At 50.4% G+C, this 18,617-nt stretch overlaps 1 protein-coding gene across 3 annotated transcripts in view; it reads left to right on the top strand.

Moving 5' to 3' along the window:
- Positions 1–18,007, top strand: part of TAOK2 (TAO kinase 2) — a 72,280-nt gene extending 54,273 nt beyond the window's left edge. For 2 of the 3 annotated variants that reach the window (XM_088457497.1, XM_088457498.1), the window contains 8 exons: positions 4,223–4,304; positions 4,623–4,790; positions 6,614–6,820; positions 7,051–7,179; positions 7,289–7,525; positions 7,986–8,114; positions 8,456–8,659; positions 8,786–12,621. In XM_088457497.1, the coding sequence (XP_088313623.1) occupies positions 4,223–4,304; positions 4,623–4,790; positions 6,614–6,820; positions 7,051–7,179; positions 7,289–7,525; positions 7,986–8,114; positions 8,456–8,659; positions 8,786–10,159 (2,530 nt within the window). In that variant the 3' untranslated portion in view covers positions 10,160–12,621. Of the gene's footprint in view, positions 1–4,222; positions 4,305–4,622; positions 4,791–6,613; positions 6,821–7,050; positions 7,180–7,288; positions 7,526–7,985; positions 8,115–8,455; positions 8,660–8,785; positions 12,622–14,839; positions 15,053–16,324; positions 16,508–16,592 lie in introns of those variants that run through there. The other variant, XM_088457499.1, reaches the window with a different exon arrangement.
- The last annotated feature ends 610 nt before the right edge of the window (positions 18,008–18,617 follow it).

Below are 18,617 nucleotides of genomic sequence, written 5' to 3'. Positions count from 1 at the left end.
AGTGCTACACCTGCATAGTACATTACCACTGTAGGTACAGTCTAACCACTGGTGAGTGCTACACCTGCATAGTACATTACCACTGTAGGTACAGTCTAACCACTGGTGAGTGCTACACCTGCATAGTACATTATTACTGTAGGTACAGTCTAACCACTGGTGAGTGCTACACCTGCTTAGTACATTACCACTGTAGGTACAGTCTAACCACTGGTGAGTGCTACACCTGCATAGTACATTACCACTGTAGGTACAGTCTAACCACTGGTGAGTGCTCCACCAGCATAGTACATTATCACTGTAGGTACAGTCTAACCACTGGTGAGTGCTACACCTGCATAGTACATTACCACTGTAGGTACAGTCTAACAACTGGTGAGTGCTCCACCAGCATAGTACATTATCACTGTAGGTACAGTCTAACCACTGGTGAGTGCTACACCTGCATAGTACATTACCACTGTAGGTACAGTCTAACCACTGGTGAGTGCTCCACCTGCATAGTACATTACCACTGTAGGTACAGTCTAACCACTGGTGAGTGCTCCACCTGCTTAGTACATTACCACTGTAGGTACAGTCTAACCACTGGTGAGTGCTCCACCTGCATAGTACATTACCACTGTAGGTACAGTCTAACCACTGGTGAGTGCTCCACCTGCTTAGTACATTACCACTGTAGGTACAGTCTAACCACTGGTGAGTGCTACACCTGCATAGTATATTACCACTGTAGGTACAGTCTAACCACTGGTGAGTGCTACACCTGCTTAGTACATTACCACTGTAGGTACAGTCTAACCACTGGTGAGTGCTACACCTGCATAGTACATTACCACTGTAGGTACAGTCTAACCACTGGTGAGTGCTCCACCTGCATAGTACATTACCACTGTAGGTACAGTCTAACCACTGGTGAGTGCTACACCTGCTTAGTACATTACCACTGTAGGTACAGTCTAACCACTGGTGAGTGCTACACCTGCATAGTACATTATCACTGTAGGTACAGTCTAACCACTGGTGAGTGCTACACCTGCTTAGTACATTACCACTGTAGGTACAGTCTAACCACTGGTGAGTGCTCCACCTGCATAGTACATTACCACTGTAGGTACAGTCTAACCACTGGTGAGTGCTCCACCTGCATAGTACATTACCACTGTAGGTACAGTCTAACCACTGGTGAGTGCTACACCTGCTTAGTACATTACCACTGTAGGTACAGTCTAACCACTGGTGAGTGCTCCACCTGCTTAGTACATTACCACTGTAGGTACAGTCTAACCACTGGTGAGTGCTCCACCTGCTTAGTACATTACCACTGTAGGTACAGTCTAACCACTGGTGAGTGCTCCACCTGCATAGTACATTACCACTGTAGGTACAGTCTAACCACTGGTGAGTGCTACACCTGCTTAGTACATTACCACTGTAGGTACAGTCTAACCACTGGTGAGTGCTACACCTGCATAGTACATTATCACTGTAGGTACAGTCTAACCACTGGTGAGTGCTACACCTGCATAGTACATTACCACTGTAGGTACAGTCTAACCACTGGTGAGTGCTCCACCAGCATAGTACATTATCACTGTAGGTACAGTCTAACCACTGGTGAGTGCTACACCTGCTTAGTACATTACCACTGTAGGTACAGTCTAACCACTGGTGAGTGCTCCACCTGCTTAGTACATTACCACTGTAGGTACAGTCTAACCACTGGTGAGTGCTCCACCTGCTTAGTACATTACCACTGTAGGTACAGTCTAACCACTGGTGAGTGCTACACCTGCTTAGTACATTACCACTGTAGGTACAGTCTAACCACTGGTGAGTGCTACACCTGCATAGTACATTACCACTGTAGGTACAGTCTAACCACTGGTGAGTGCTCCACCAGCATAGTACATTATCACTGTAGGTACAGTCTAACCACTGGTGAGTGCTCCACCTGCTTAGTACATTACCACTGTAGGTACAGTCTAACCACTGGTGAGTGCTCCACCTGCTTAGTACATTACCACTGTAGGTACAGTCTAACCACTGGTGAGTGCTCCACCTGCATAGTACATTACCACTGTAGGTACAGTCTAACCACTGGTGAGTGCTCCACCTGCTTAGTACATTACCACTGTAGGTACAGTCTAACCACTGGTGAGTGCTACACCTGCATAGTACATTACCACTGTAGGTACAGTCTAACCACTGGTGAGTGCTACACCTGCTTAGTACATTACCACTGTAGGTACAGTCTAACCACTGGTGAGTGCTACACCTGCTTAGTACATTACCACTGTAGGTACAGTCTAACCACTGGTGAGTGCTCCACCTGCTTAGTACATTACCACTGTAGGTACAGTCTAACCACTGGTGAGTGCTCCACCTGCTTAGTACATTACCACTGTAGGTACAGTCTAACCACTGGTGAGTGCTCCACCTGCATAGTACATTACCACTGTAGGTACAGTCTAACCACTGGTGAGTGCTACACCTGCTTAGTACATTACCACTGTAGGTACAGTCTAACCACTGGTGAGTGCTACACCTGCATAGTACATTATCACTGTAGGTACAGTCTAACCACTGGTGAGTGCTACACCTGCATAGTACATTATCACTGTAGGTACAGTCTAACCACTGGTGAGTGCTACACCTGCTTAGTACATTACCACTGTAGGTACAGTCTAACCACTGGTGAGTGCTCCACCTGCATAGTACATTACCACTGTAGGTACAGTCTAACCACTGGTGAGTGCTCCACCTGCATAGTACATTACCACTGTAGGTACAGTCTAACCACTGGTGAGTGCTACACCTGCTTAGTACATTACCACTGTAGGTACAGTCTAACCACTGGTGAGTGCTCCACCTGCTTAGTACATTACCACTGTAGGTACAGTCTAACCACTGGTGAGTGCTCCACCTGCTTAGTACATTACCACTGTAGGTACAGTCTAACCACTGGTGAGTGCTCCACCTGCATAGTACATTACCACTGTAGGTACAGTCTAACCACTGGTGAGTGCTACACCTGCTTAGTACATTACCACTGTAGGTACAGTCTAACCACTGGTGAGTGCTACACCTGCATAGTACATTATCACTGTAGGTACAGTCTAACCACTGGTGAGTGCTACACCTGCATAGTACATTACCACTGTAGGTACAGTCTAACCACTGGTGAGTGCTCCACCTGCATAGTACATTACCACTGTAGGTACAGTCTAACCACTGGTGAGTGCTCCACCTGCATAGTACATTACCACTGTAGGTACAGTCTAACCACTGGTGAGTGCTACACCTGCTTAGTACATTACCACTGTAGGTACAGTCTAACCACTGGTGAGTGCTCCACCTGCTTAGTACATTACCACTGTAGGTACAGTCTAACCACTGGTGAGTGCTCCACCTGCTTAGTACATTACCACTGTAGGTACAGTCTAACCACTGGTGAGTGCTCCACCTGCATAGTACATTACCACTGTAGGTACAGTCTAACCACTGGTGAGTGCTACACCTGCTTAGTACATTACCACTGTAGGTACAGTCTAACCACTGGTGAGTGCTACACCTGCATAGTACATTATCACTGTAGGTACAGTCTAACCACTGGTGAGTGCTACACCTGCATAGTACATTACCACTGTAGGTACAGTCTAACCACTGGTGAGTGCTCCACCAGCATAGTACATTATCACTGTAGGTACAGTCTAACCACTGGTGAGTGCTACACCTGCTTAGTACATTACCACTGTAGGTACAGTCTAACCACTGGTGAGTGCTCCACCTGCTTAGTACATTACCACTGTAGGTACAGTCTAACCACTGGTGAGTGCTCCACCTGCACAGACATTTAGTCCAATGACTATGGATATTAATACGCTTGCCTTATTTAAGTGCTGCATAAAGTATAAAAATTAAAGTGGCCTAACTGTTGCTTGGCAGCGAGGGACAATAGCTGTGCAGCGTATAAAGGTGACAGAGTATGAGATTGGCATCGTTACGGGCTGCGGTAACCAGTGACTGTACTGGTTAGCGTCCCTCTTACTTGGATGCGGATATCTTTTCTCTGTATACAGGGTATACTAAAATCGTTTTTTTTTTTTTTGTTCACAATTAAAATTTGTTGTTGATGTTGCACCCCTATTTATAATTTAAGGGTTACCACGGAGATGCCAGTTGTGTTTAATGCAGTTAATTAACGATCTCTGTCCGGCAGGTCTGAGTATTTCCGGAATTTTGTGGATTCGTGTCTTCAAAAGATACCCCAGGACAGACCGAGCTCCGACATTCTGCTTAAGGTGAGATGATGTCGCCGCCCAGAGGCGCATTTCATCATTTGTCGGATGCCAGAATCATTGCCATGTTTTGCCACCCAGCAACTGAGCCATATTTATGTCTTGCCGCAGTTGGCTGCTACGATTTAACGCCTGTTACAGCGTCCCCACAACCTTTTATTAATATCGTCCGCCATTAATGAGAGCCCACGCTTTGATACTCTGAATAACTTTGCCAGTCTGCTGCTGCCGGCTGCTATCACCAATTCTTCTTATTGTAAATGTCTTAAAAGCTAAAAGCTCAGAAAATATAACTCGTAACGTAAATTATCTCCCTTCCAGCACCGCTTCCTGCAAAGGGAGAGGCCGCAAACCGTTATCATGGAACTGATCCAGCGCACAAAGGACGCAGTAAGGGAGCTGGACAACCTGCAGTACCGCAAGATGAAGAAAATCCTCTTTCAGGACACTCAGAATGGGCCCAACACAGAGACCACTGAGGAGGAGGAGGTAAGAGGGCTCTGCAGGGGTGGAGCATTAGGGCTGAGGAGGAGGAGGTGGTAAGAGGGCTCTGCAGGGGAGGAGCATTAGGGCTGAGGAGGAGGAGGTGGTAAGAGGGCTCTGCAGGGGTGGAGCATTAGGGCTGAGGAGGAGGTGGTGGTAAGAGGGCTCTGCAGGGGTGGAGCATTAGGGCTGAGGAGGAGGTGGTAAGAGGGCTCTGCGGGGGTGGAGCATTAGGGCTGAGGAGGAGGAGGTGGTAAGAGGGCTCTGCAGGGGTGGAGCATTAGGGCTGAGGAGGAGGAGGTAAGAGGGCTCTGCGGGGGTGGAGCATTAGGGCTGAGGAGGAGGAGGAGGTGGTAAGAGGGCTCTGCAGGGGTGGAGCATTAGGGCTGAGGAGGAGGAGGTGGTAAGAGGGCTCTGCAGGGGTGGAGCATTAGGGCTGAGGAGGAGGTGGTAAGAGGGCTCTGCGGGGGAGGAGCATTAGGGCCACAAGGGGGAGGTGGTAAGGACTTTGCGGGGGAGGAGCATTAGGGCTGCTGAGGAGGAGGAGGAGGTGGTAAGAGGGCTCTGCGGGGGAGGAGCATTAGGGCCACGAGGAGGAGGTGAAAGAGCTCTGCCGGTGGTAGTCTGTCAGAGCCAATAAGAACCAGGAAGTCAGACAGCCCTGGAGGGATGGAGCGTTACAGCCATGGAAGAAGAGGAAGTGATAGTGCGCTTCCAGGGTGGAGTCAGACCTACAGAGGAGGAGAGCAGGTGGAGTGTCGCTCATTGAAGAGACTGCTGCGGGAGTGGAGTGTTAGAGCCAATTAGGACAAGGAAGTCTGTGTGGTAGAGAATATAGACTGTAAGCTCCTTTGGAGCAGGGACTGATGGCAATTATTGAATGCTCTCTGTACAGCACTGCACAATATGGTGACTTTGGTCTGCAGATGTTCTGTAGGGAGGAAGGTGGAATGCCCAGGCATTGTGTGAAGACTGTAGATGTTCTGTAGGGAGGAAGGTGGGATGCCCAGGCATTGTGTGACTGGGGATGTTCTGTAGGGAGGAAGGTGGGATGCTCAGGCATTGTGTGAGGAATGTAGATGTTCTGTAGGGAGGAAGGTGGGATGTCCAGGCATTGTGTGAGAACTGGAGATGTTCTGTAGGGAGGAAGGCGGGATGCCCAGGCATTGTGTGAGGACTTGGAGATGTTCTGTAGGGAGGGAGGTGGGATACCCAGACATTGTGTGAGGACTTGGGGATGTTCTGTAGGGAGGAAGGTGGGATGCTCAGGTATTGTGTGAGGACTGGAGATGTTCTGTAGGGAGGGAGGTGGGATGCCCAGGCATTGTGTGAGGACTTGGGGATGTTCTGTAGGGAGGAAGGTGGGATGCCCAGGCATTGTGTGAGGACTGGAGATGTTCTGTAGGGAGGAAGGTGGGATGCCCAGGCATTGTGTGAGGACTTGGAGATGTTCTGTAGGGAGGAAGGTGGGATGCTCAGGCATTGTGTGAGGAATGTAGATGTTCTGTAGGGAGGAAGGTGGGATGACCAGGCATTGCGTGAGGAATGTAGATGTTCTGTAGGGAGGAAGGTGGGATGACCAGGCATTGTGTGAGGACTGGAGATACGAAGGTTGTATCCATTAATCCAATATTTAATGGTGGTCAGTCGAAGATATTTTGCTATACTGGTGATACTGTGACAAGTGGGACAATATTAGTGGGGACGACAGGAAGAAGGGAGGCAGATGTCCATGAAGAGGAGGCATTAAGTGCCTCAGCATAAGCTTTCATACATAGTTCCTGCAGGCCATATGGTGACCCTTACCGTCTTCTCTTTATCTCTCCCAGGAGTCGGAGCAGTTCCTCCATTGCACGGGCACCATAACCAGCATGGAGAGCAGCCAGTCTGTGCCCAGCATGTCCATCAGTGCCAGCAGTCAGAGCAGCTCGGTGAACAGCTTGGCCGATGCCTCCGACGACAGCGGGGAAATGGCAATGATGCAGGAGGGAGAGCACACGGTGACCTCCAACAGCTCCGTCATCCACCGACTGCCGGTAAGTGTCCGCCCAGAGAAACCGCTGAGGAGTTTTGGTACCTTTTGGGTGTAGACCCTGACCTTATATGTTCCCCCTGCAATTGCCGTATCTAAGCATAGAGAGGCGAAACACTGGTTGTAATTAATTGTCATCAATACTTCCATTGCGAGACAAGGAAATATTTCCCATGCAATTGTCTCCAAGGCTCTATCGCCAATCCTGGAATAACGCGCTGGCTTTCTTTCCAGGCTCACGACAACATATATGATGATCCGTACCAGCCAGAGATGGAGGCTCAACAGTCAACCTCAGCGGCTCGCCGCCGGGCCTATTGCCGCAACAGGGACCACTTCGCCACCATCCGCACCGCCTCACTGGTGAGGGGACACCGTGATGAAATTTACGGGCCTTTCACGCTTCTCTGCCCATTTTTGTTTTATCCTTGCTCTCACGGTCTCCTCTGTGTGTGTGTGTCCTGTCCTCCAGGTGACGCGGCAGATCCAGGAGCATGAGCAGGACTCGGCCTTGCGCGAGCAGATGTCGGGATACAAACGCATGCGCCGACAGCACCAGAAGCAGCTGATGGCTCTGGAGAATAAGCTGAAATCGGAGCTCGATGAGCACCAGCAGCGCCTGGACAAAGAGCTGGAGGCTCACAGGAGCAACTACGTTGCCGAGACGGACAAGCTTTCCAAGAAACACCAGGTCATCTTTGAGAAGGAGGTACGCCGGCTACATTAATGGCACCTGCAGAGTGTCTGAGGGAGACGCATGTTGGTGGATGGCTCATGTTAGAACATTAGAGGATTGTGTGTTGGGGGATGGGGGTTTCGGGGAGGGAAGTTGGGAGTGGAGGTGGAAACTTCATAGTGGGACCCGTTTAGAGCTCTCTGGAGCATGTACTAAATAAGTCCAGCTTGGAGAGGATAAGGAAACGTTGAGGGGGCAACCAGGATAACCGGGGATTGTGGAAGGAAGATGGTGGAGTGCGGAAGGTAGAGGATGTACAAGCACAAAGAGAGGAATTGAGGCCATGGGGTGCAGGCTACGCTCAGAGAGCAGGTATGATACCGGAGAGAATACAGGTCCTCAGGTGATGGAGGACACCTTTGGTTGTGGTGAATGGATAATGTCATCAAACTTAGACGTTCGTTCGTGTGTATATATAATTTGTGATTCCCAGGCTAAGGCAGCCATGACTGAAGAGAAGAAGTTCCAGCAGCACATTTTGGGCCAACAGAAGAAGGAGCTGACGAACCTCCTGGAGAGCCAGAAGCGCCAGTACAAGATCCGCAAGGAGCAGCTCAAGGAGGTGGGTAGAAATATGAGGAACATCTAACACTGCTGGATGTCCATGACCTGACTTGTACCACCATATACAGCGATGAGGGCGGTCCATGTGGCCAAGTTTCCTCATGCTCGGTCCAACGTCATTTATATTATCCCTGGTGTGTGCAACTTGCGTCATTTATTAGACGGGGAATGACCAGAGAATGGCCTCGGTGTGTACGGTAGGTGGCACAGACTCTGGAGAGCTGTCAACTTTTCTAGAGCAGATAGAGGTCAACCTATACCTCCTAGCTACAGGTGGAAGCAATGGGGGGTGTCTAGCTCTGTGTCTGGGGTGTCCTAAGGTTTGCGTTGTACTTGCAGGAGCTGCAGGAGAACCAGAGCACCCCGAAGCGGGAGAAGCAGGAATGGCTGCTCCGTCAGAAGGAGAGCATGCAGCATTACCAGGCGGAGGAGGAGGCCAACCTGCTGCGCCGTCAGCGCCAGTACTTTGAGCTCCAGTGCCGGCAGTATAAGCGCAAAATGCTGCTGGCACGACACAACCTGGACCAGGACCTTCTCAGAGAGGTGAGTGAGGTGTCCGCTCTCAGGTCCATCATTTGCTGTCTGGTGACTGGGTGAGTGAGGATTGGTGGTATATAAATACAGCTTATTGGGTATAATACTGCAGTATACTCTTCTCTTTACCCCCAGGAGCTGAACAAGAAGCAGACGCAGAGAGACTTGGAATGCGCAATGCTGCTGCGGCAACACGAATGCACCCAGGAGCTGGAGTTCCGTCACCTGCAGCTCCTGCAGCACACGCGCAGCGAACTCATCCGTCTGCAGCACCAGACTGAGCTGGGCAACCAGTTGGAGTATAACAAGCGCCGGGAGCAGGAGCTTCGGCAGAAACACGCGGCTGAGGTCCGGCAGCAGCCCAAGAGCCTGAAAGTAAGGCCTGGGGAGGAGGAGGAGGAGAAGGATAAGGATGAGGAGGGGGGAGAGGGAGGCACATTCAGCCTCTACAGCTCTGAGGATGAGATGGAACCGGCAGGTTTGGGGCTATCTGCAGAGCGCACTGAGGCAGATGGCTGTCCAGACTCTGACGTTCCCTACTTTGAGTTGACGTCTGCGTGGGTGCTGGATCCGGAAGTCCCTCTCCGCCCAGCGCCTGCGCAGGTTTCTACGTCATTACCAAGTCATGCTCTCTGTGCCATACTCACTCTGCTGGCAGCTTCCCGACCCTCCTGCCCTTGGTCTCTGCTTCCTCTGCTGCTGGCCGTCCTTACCCTCTGGCGGCCGGGACCCCTTTTAGATTCTGCTCTGGTGGCCCTAGAGACCCTAGGGGCCAGTCTGCTCTGTGGCTACATATTGCTGTGCTGGGTCTTCTCCTTGAGCCGCGCGTCCTTCATGTTGCTGGCCCAGGGCTGGGGGGCGGTGGCTGTGCTGGCGATGAGTTACCGGCTGCGGTTATATTATGTGCCGGTGCTGGCAATAGCAGTGGGGGTGTTCACCTCTCCTGGAATATTCCTCTCCATCTTTTTGGCTGCCGGCTCCCTGGGACGGCCTACGGGCCAGTGGCTCAAAGAGTGGCCGAAACGAGCACACAGGTTGTGGCTTAGGGCACTGCTGCGATTGCCCCGGCCACTGTTCAGGGCCCTACAGCGCTGCGGGGCAGCGGGAGAGGGGGGGCTCTTCTACCTTTTCCCAAAGACATACAAGGGTGGCTACCGCAGCCGTATACCTGTACTGGCTAGCAGGTCCTCTACAGGGAACCGCACCAGGGCCTCGTGGTGGAGGCGGCTCCTCCGATCCCCCTCACATCTGGCAAAAACGCTAAATGAAAGCTTGGCAAGGGGGGTACGGAGGCTCTGCACAGTGCTGCCTCCAGTAGCTCTCCTGTACATGGAGAGGCTGAGACTGTTGAGGGAGGAGCGACCTAGCCGCATTCCAAGACTGATGAGCCGAGAGCAGAGACGAACGGAATCTGCAAAGCGTAGGGAGCAGCGGGGACCACTTACGGGGAGGTCAGCGGGCAGAGCCAGCAACGCCAGGCGTACAAATCCTCAAGTCCCATGGAGGTGATGGTGGGAGGGCGGCCTTGTCACTCTATCCAAATCGTAATGTGCCTTATTGCAGGAAATGAGGGTGGCTCAGGAGAGAGCGAATCGTTACATGGAAGTGATGCCTGCCTGTACTGCTTGTTCTCCTGTCTCAGGGGTGCCACCTTGTGGCGATCAGTTAATATGAGGGCAAAATGTTGAATGTGACGAGCGTGTTTGCACTACTTTGTGGTTCATGATTTCCCGGCACAGTCACCAAACTTGTGTATACATCGTACTTCCTGATTATATTTTGCACACGGCTCTACATTTAAATTAAAGTAATGAAATGAACATGGCGATTCTGCGATTACCTGTACAGTTTGCACTTTTCATTGTGCTGTATAAAGTAGGTGCATTATTGCAGTTAGTAGCCTCAGCAGTCCCCTGCGTACAGACAGCTGGCGAGATCTGGCCGATGTGCAGGGCTCTCGTAGACGACCCAGTGGCGCTGCACACTGTGATTTCAGAGTAACAGAGCAATACGTTGTCCTAGTTTTCTGCAATCAGTAACTGGACACAGACCCACATGTACAGCCATAGGAGCGCTCTTGTTAGTGTCCCTTTAAATGAAAGCCTGCACTGGTGTGGGCTGGCCTTATAATTAGGGGGTGTCACTTCCATGTAACAGGTGTTGTTGGGACTGTAATATGGGATAAAACCACTAGGAACGCCTTGAAGGGTTTTGTTTGGTTTAGTTTTTTTTTTTCTACTATTTTTGGTGTTGGTGGGCTCATGCTGGTCTCTGTGTCAGGGGAGAGGTTAAGTGCCATATTCCCGTCTCTTTCCATCCCTAGGGCCAGGAATGTAACTGGTCCGGCTGTTTCAGCAATAGCTGCGGCTTGAAGTCATTAGGACCACTGCTCAGTCCATTATACAGTAAGACTGACACCACTGGCCGCTTTGTGTATTACATCAGCTTGCTGGCAAATGTAGTTGGGCAACCTCAAACATAGGGTCGGGCGTACTCTCAGACCTGTAGAGAACAAACCTATGGGCTTCGGAACAGTATATGGAACAGAACCAAGATTGTCATCCTGTGACCTGTTGTGAAACACTGCAAGCTGGTACTTGTAGTTCCACAGAAGCTGGAGAGTCGCAACTGGTCTTGGGCAGGAAGAGAGATATATATATTTTTGCACAATTGCTTCGTAAAGCACCTTAAACTGTTAACAAGATTGGTGCTCTCACGTTGTGTAGCAGTCTGGTTGCTGCCGACTGGCACCTCCTGTTTTTAACACGGCTAGATCTGTTATGACATTCTGTGGTTGGTGCTCCTGGGGACACCTGGTGGCTGCTGTGTGTATTACACCCAGTTACTTTGTGGTGCGTCTGATAGCGCTAAGGGTGACACATAGTGGCTTGCAGTGTATATTACACCCCATTACTTTGCGCAGTGTACCTGTAGGTAGTTCTAGTAGGGGAAGCTGTGGCTGCAGTGTGTATTTTCAGTGTTTCAGACTCTAGATGATTATATGAAGGTTTGGTCACTTGCAACTGGGTTAACACTTCAAGCCGGTTTCCTTTCAGCCCATTAACCTTTTCTGTGCCGGAGACCAGCCTCCCACAAAACACAAACTCTGGACAAATTATTGAAAAAAAAAAAAAACAGAACAAAACAAAACACCTTTTTGTGGTATTTCACCCTTTTTATTTTGATCTTAAGATTCCGGTTTAATTTTTATTTTATTTTTTTATTTATTTTAGCCCCCTCACTCCTTTGCACATTTGTAAAAACTGCTGACATTTCTGTGTTTTTTATCGACACAATATATATATTTAAAGTTTAACCCCTCTGCTGCTGTGAGGCGAGCCAGTAGAGGCAGCAAAGGGGGTTAAATCTATTTATTTAATGTTTCCTAAATATATATATATATATTTCTCCATTTTTATTTTTCGTTCTATCTCCCGTTGTAAATGAGTCTTTTATGTTCCATTTTGTGTGTTTTGTTTTTGTTGTGTTTTTTTTTTTTTTTTGTAATAAACATGTTACTGGAATTTTGAAGTCATCCAGTTTGTGTCATTTATTTCCATTTGGAACCATTTGTGTTGATGTATCGGGTGGGGAATCTTAGGGGAGACGATGTAGTCCGATTTCTGGGTCTCCCCTGATACAAGGCTGTCTGTAGTAAGCAGAGAAATGGTTAATGGAGCGATACTCTGCAGGGACAGGGAATGCTGGATCACTAATAACTGCGTAATGACATGGCTAAGCACAGCTGCAAATGCTGGATATGACACATGGAGGAAATGTGTAAATATTACCGGTGGGGGGGGGGACACAGGGACTTGTCTAATATAATGAGTTATGCAGCCTAAACCCGCTGAACACTAGGCGACAGGGACGCAAATTAAGGAAGCTTGAAGTCACTGGTTTACTGATGGGGGTATAATCCTAAATTATGACCCAAATTCTATGTATCAAATAAGCCAACTACCAAAACCATATTGCACTAATTCCTGCACTTCATGCAAAGTACTGCAGCCTCTGTGTGTCTGTTCCCCCTGTGCGTACTGCAGCCTCTGTGTGTCTGTTCCCCCTGTGCAGTGCTGCAGCCTCTGTGTGTCTGTTCCCCCTGCGCAGTGCTGCAGCCTCTGTGTGTCTGTTCCCCCTGCGCAGTGCTGCAGCCTCTGTGTGTCTGTCCCTGCTGCGCAGTACTGCAGCCTCTGTGTGTCTGTCCCCGCTGCGCAGTACTGCAGCCTCTGTGTGTCTGTCCCCGCTGCGCAGTACTGCAGCCTCTGTGTGTCTGTCCCCCCTGCGCAGTACTGCAGCCTCTGTGTGTCTGTCCCCCCTGCGCAGTGCTGCAGCCTCTGTGTGTCTGTCCCCCCTGCGCAGTGCTGCAGCCTCTGTGTGTCTGTCCCCCCTGCGCAGTGCTGCAGCCTCTGTGTGTCTGTCCCCCCTGCGCAGTGCTGCAGCCTCTGTGTGTCTGTCCCCCCTGCGCAGTGCTGCAGCCTCTGTGTGTCTGTCCCCGCTGCGCAGTACTGCAGCCTCTGTGTGTCTGTCCCCGCTGCGCAGTACTGCAGCCTCTGTGTCTGTCCCCGCTGCGCAGTACTGCAGCCTCTGTGTGTCTGTCCCCGCTGCGCAGTACTGCAGCCTCTGTGTGTCTGTCCCCCCGCGCAGTACTGCAGCCTCTGTGTGTCTGTCCCCCCGCGCAGTACTGCAGCCTCTGTGTGTCTGTCCCCCCGCGCAGTACTGCAGCCTCTGTTTGTCTGTCCCCCCGCGCAGTACTCCAGCCTCTGTGTGTCTGTCCCCCCGCGCAGTACTGCAGCCTCTGTGTGTCTGTCCCCCCTGCGCAGTGCTGCAGCCTCTGTGTCTGTCCCCCCTGCGCAGTGCTGCAGCCTCTGTGTGTCTGTCCCCCCTGCGCAGTGCTGCAGCCTCTGTGTGTCTGTCCCCCCTGCGCAGTGCTGCAGCCTCTGTGTGTCTGTCCCCCCTGCGCAGTGCTGCAGCCTCTGTGTGTCTGTCCCCCCTGCGCAGTGCTGCAGCCTCTGTGTGTCTGTCCCCCCTGCGCAGTGCTGCAGCCTCTGTGTGTCTGTCCCCCCTGCGCAGTGCTGCAGCCTCTGTGTGTCTGTCCCTCCCTGCGCAGTGCTGCAGCCTCTGTGTGTCTGTCCCCCCTGCGCAGTGCTGCAGTGTCTGTGTCTGCCCCCCCCACCCTTCTCTGCGCAGTACTGCAGCCTCTTTCTGTCTGTCACTCCCCCTGCATAGTACTGCAGCCTCTCTGTCGTGCACCCTGTATTGTATACTGCAGCCTCGGCCTGTCTCCGCCCCCCCCCCCCCCCCACACACACACACACGGCAGCTTCTGTGTCCGTCGTGTCCACCCAGAATAGCTGCAGATGTGTCCAGTGACCCAACTCCCACCATACACTCACCATAAACAGCGGATGTGTGCTAAGAAGGTCATATCATAACCCCCATCATCTTCAGGCTGATCAGCACCAATCTGACACATGGCGACATCCAGCAGCGCTGACCTTCCTTTAGTACTGACTAACTTTGTTACTGGCAATTTTTGTTTAGCGTGTATGGAGCATGGCGACTGGTATTGCGGTATGGGGCTCAGTCTCATACCAATACCAACCAATCGGACCTCTGCGTTCACCAGGAGAATGTTGGCTAGAGGGTTTGGTGCATAGGGCACACTGAGTGAAAGCGTGACATTGCCATTGTGTACACAGTGGCGTGCAATTATTATATGTACACATGGTTGTGTGTAACATACAGTCTGTATGAAGCACGTGGGGTCAGTAACCATGTTATATACCGCTGGGCATTGTTACATATTAGCTGCACACCCCAGTGATCGCTTATGGGCTGCCGCGGACCATACCTATATATATATATATTTCTCCTGCACAGATTTAGAACTAGTACCTATATCTCCTGCCAGGTGTTCTGGGACTTATAGTGCCACAGCAGCTGCGGCAGCCCTGGTTGTTACACATAGCGGAGTAATGTAATGCACAGGGGGGGAGCACTGCAGAAGGTAATATATCTGTGTTTTGGGACACGAGGAGTAGTTGGGGTTGCGATTGATTTGTCTTCTCTCCCGTCCCTGTCTTCTCCTGCCCCATCCTCCCTCCTTCATGCATTTGGTCTTCTCTGTCTCCACCTACATTGGTCCCCCCTCTCCTGTTCTTCCTCCCTGACCCCTTCTCTCTCCAGTCTAAGGAGCTACAGATAAAGCGTCAGTTCCAGGACACGTGCAAGATCCAGACGCGGCAGTACAAGGCTCTGCGCAACCACCTGCTGGAGACCACGCCCAAAAGCGAGCACAAGAGCATCCTGAAGCGGCTGAAGGACGAGCAGACCCGCAAGCTGGCCATCCTGGCGGAGCAGTACGACCACAGCATCAACGAGATGCTCTCCACCCAGGCCGTGCGTCCTTTAATGCTTATGTCCCCCTTGCATTGTCCTACTATTGTGTGCTGTGACGACTTCCCAGAGCTTAGCTCTTTCATTTGTCCCTCCACAATTGTGGGTGGAGCTGATAAATGGCAAAAAGCTTAAATGACAAAGCATAGCGTATCAGTCAGTGGTTGCCGTGATACCACTGGCAAGGCCCCTTTGCAGCCTGTACCAGAGTATGGGGGCGATTCAGTTGGATGCATTGTGCATGTGCCAGCTGCTCCTTTTACTGAGCAAACCTATGGCAGTGCGAGGAACAAGGTGTTGTGCTGCCATCGGCACATCACAAGCTTCACATCTATTTGAATTACCCCTTGTGTCTGTTCCCTTGCTGGGTATACTAATACATCAGAGGCTGTACCCCCTAGCACTACTGCAGGATAGAGAGAGCATTGGCTGCTTTGGCTAAAGGGTAGAGCCAAAGGCGTAGGTGACAGATTCCTATTTAAGTACATTGCTTGTTATTTAGCCTAGAGGTATAATCTGCTTTCATCTAGAATCTATCGGCGGATTTTCTTTCTAAAGCACAAGGCATTCTGTAGAATGTGCAATACTATAATACAGGCCTCAAAGCCAGAAGTGATGTTAGACAACATATTACTGATGTGCTAACTACGAAAAGCGATTTATTGGTTTCTCTACGCCAGGGGTCTTCAAACTTGGCCCTCCAGATGCTGTGGAACTACACATCCCAGCATGCACTGCCCATATATTTTTAGCATGCTGTTATATCAAAAAGGTGGCAGTGCATGCTGGGATGTGTAGTTCCACAGCAGCTGGAGGGCCAAGTTTGAAGACCCCTGCTCTACGCCCTTCTGCAGTTTTTCGCTAAATGCATTGCTTTTATTTTCTTATATACAGATTGCAGGAGGGTATTTATATGTGTGTGTATTAGATACAGTGCACACACACACCTACCGGGGTGCTAATCCATATACACAAATAAATTGTCTGCACTCGCCAGTCTTGTATAAATCATCTAAAACCACTATTTTATCACCATTGCTAGGGCTGATGCTTGGTTTTAGTGAGAGAGCTTTTTCTTTGAGCTTCAGTATTCACGTTTTGGGTCATTCATCTAGCTGACTCGGATAAAGAAGCACCTCCCAGGTTACAGGGGAGCGATGGCGTGATGAGCGTATTTAGTGGGGCATAAATACACGGCTATTTCAGATTTTTATCATGATGTCAGTAATTGGCTGTAATTGCCATTTTGAGTATACTGTGAACGTGTTTTGTCAGTTGCGGTTGGACGAGACCCAGGAATCGGAATACCAGGATCTTAGGATCCAGCTGCAGAAAGAACTGGAACTCCTGAACGCCTATCAGAGCAAGATCAAGATTCACACAGAGGCTCAACATGAGCGGGAGATCAAAGAGCTGGAACAACGCGTCTCCATCCGCCGTGCGCTGCTGGAACAGAGGGTGAGAAGCAGCAGGGTGGCTGGTGGGGTGGGGGGGTGGCACTTTGTTTATCCACGTGCCTAACATCGCTGTGTTGATCCCGCAGATAGAGGAGGAGATGCTGGCCCTGCAGAGCGAGCGCTCGGAGCGTATCCGCAGTCTCCTAGAACGCCAGGCCAGGGAGATTGAAGCATTTGACTCGGAGAGCATGCGGCTGGGATTCAGCAACATGGCGTTGACTGGCATCCCTGCAGAGGCGTTTAATCAGGGCTACCCGGCTCCTCCCCCAGGCTGGCCCTCCCGCCCTGTCCCTCGCAGCGGCTCCCACTGGAGTCACGGCGTGCAAAACACTGGGCCCCCCCAGCTCTGGCGCCAGCCAACGCTTCTAGCGCCTCCCTCCTCTGCCTGGGGTCTGCATCCCCCAGGTTCCTCCGCCATGCCCTCCTCTTCCTCCTCCTCTTCCTCCTCTGCCTCGCCATCTTCCTCTAGCGGCCGGGCTGGCCTTCTACTACTCCGTAACAGTCCGCAGCCTATGAGGCGAGGAGCACCTGGGGGCCCATCGGAAGTGGGGTTGAGTCGAAGCACCAGTGTCACCTCCCAGCTCTCTAACGGCTCCCATCTATCCTACTCCTGAGCTCATAGCTGCGTGTTGTCCCTCAGTAACCCTTCTCCACCCTGCCAGTGCCAGGTAGCCGGAGCCAGTCTCTCCCCCCTATACGTACCTGTGGTTCTAACAGTATGGCTCTCGACATCAAAGCTCCAAACGTTTCCTACTGATTGCTCCTCGTTACCCTCCATTTTTTTTTTTTCTCTTTCCAAATCATTATTTAAATCCTAATCCCTGTTCTATAGACCCCCCCCCTCCACAACCTTAGCGCTGGGTCCTACCCCATGTACATAAAACTTTTCCCTGCTCCTCTCCCAACTATTGGTTCATATTTTTCTTCCTAGACACCTTTAAATAGCCCAAGTATTTCACCCCATCTGTGGTAGAAGATCAAACACTGCTTGTTTTTCTAGCACTTTACTGGGTAAAATGCCTATAAATATATATAATTTTTTTTTATTATTATTATTTTTTTTTTTTTAAGTCCCTTTTATTATATGTTGAGTCGCTGTATCATTTTAATGATGTTGTTGCTGAGTTTTCTGATGGGCGGTTGTGAGTCCGTGAGTACATTGAGTGTGCGAGAGAATGGGGTGTGTGGTATTTTTTTTTTTTTTTTTTTTTAAATAGATAAGATTAAAATTGTAAAAAAAAAAAGAACAAAAAAAAAAAACAAACTATTAAGGAATGTATTAAAAATAAAAAAAACTACTTAATATCCCTTTCGGGGGCGTCCTTTGGCCACGGGCCTAGATGTTTTTTTTTTTTTTTTTTTTCTTTTATCTTGAAAGTGAAATGAAGCAGGATTGCAGGACGCGTTTCCCTGCTGAGCCGTCAACGTTTCAGGAGATTACAGAGACTTTTACGTTACATGACAAATGTTGGATATTAAAGGATTAAACTGGAATGGATAATGACTCCTGTGTGGTACAAAGTTTGTGGGGGGAGGGAAAGCGGTGGCTTGTGGGTGGGGTTGCCCTGGAGTATGCTGTTATGATTGGGTGATGTGTTTCACATGCCCATGCACCAGTTATCCCGAATGTTTCCATAAGGGGGTAACACCCCAACTGAGGGGTAGGGGATGCCCCACAGTGTTTGCAGTGCAGCCTGGCAGCACCAGGCTTACAGGGGGGGAAGTCAGCTGGGCCTGTACCATTGTGGCAGGTTCAGTGACATCACCAGTGTTTCCATGACAACGGCATCTGTGCAGTTGGCTCCTGTCTTGGTTACAGATGCAGCATCCATCAGTAATAACCCGCTGCTGCATCACTTCATCCTCAGGGGCGGTACTAGAAGTGCTCTTCATCCTCAGGGGCGGCGCTAGAAGTGATTTACATGCACATTACCACTACCCACAACACCGGGTAATTGTAATTCTCATTGTTGCTAAAGTATCTTACTAGTAGTATTATAGATATATATTATCTCTGTCCCCTGCAGCTCATTAGTGAGCCACGTGTGAGAGTGGATGGAGGGGGAAGGGGTTCGATCATATGCGGAAAGTGGCCTGATCGGTGGTGGTTC

Source organism: Taudactylus pleione, unplaced genomic scaffold, assembly GCF_031769625.1.
Source record: "Taudactylus pleione unplaced genomic scaffold, aTauple2 ptg000762l, whole genome shotgun sequence".
NCBI lineage: Eukaryota > Metazoa > Chordata > Amphibia > Anura > Myobatrachidae > Taudactylus > Taudactylus pleione.
Note: the sequence above shows the minus strand (reverse complement) of the source record. Positions and strands in the feature narration are given on the sequence as shown.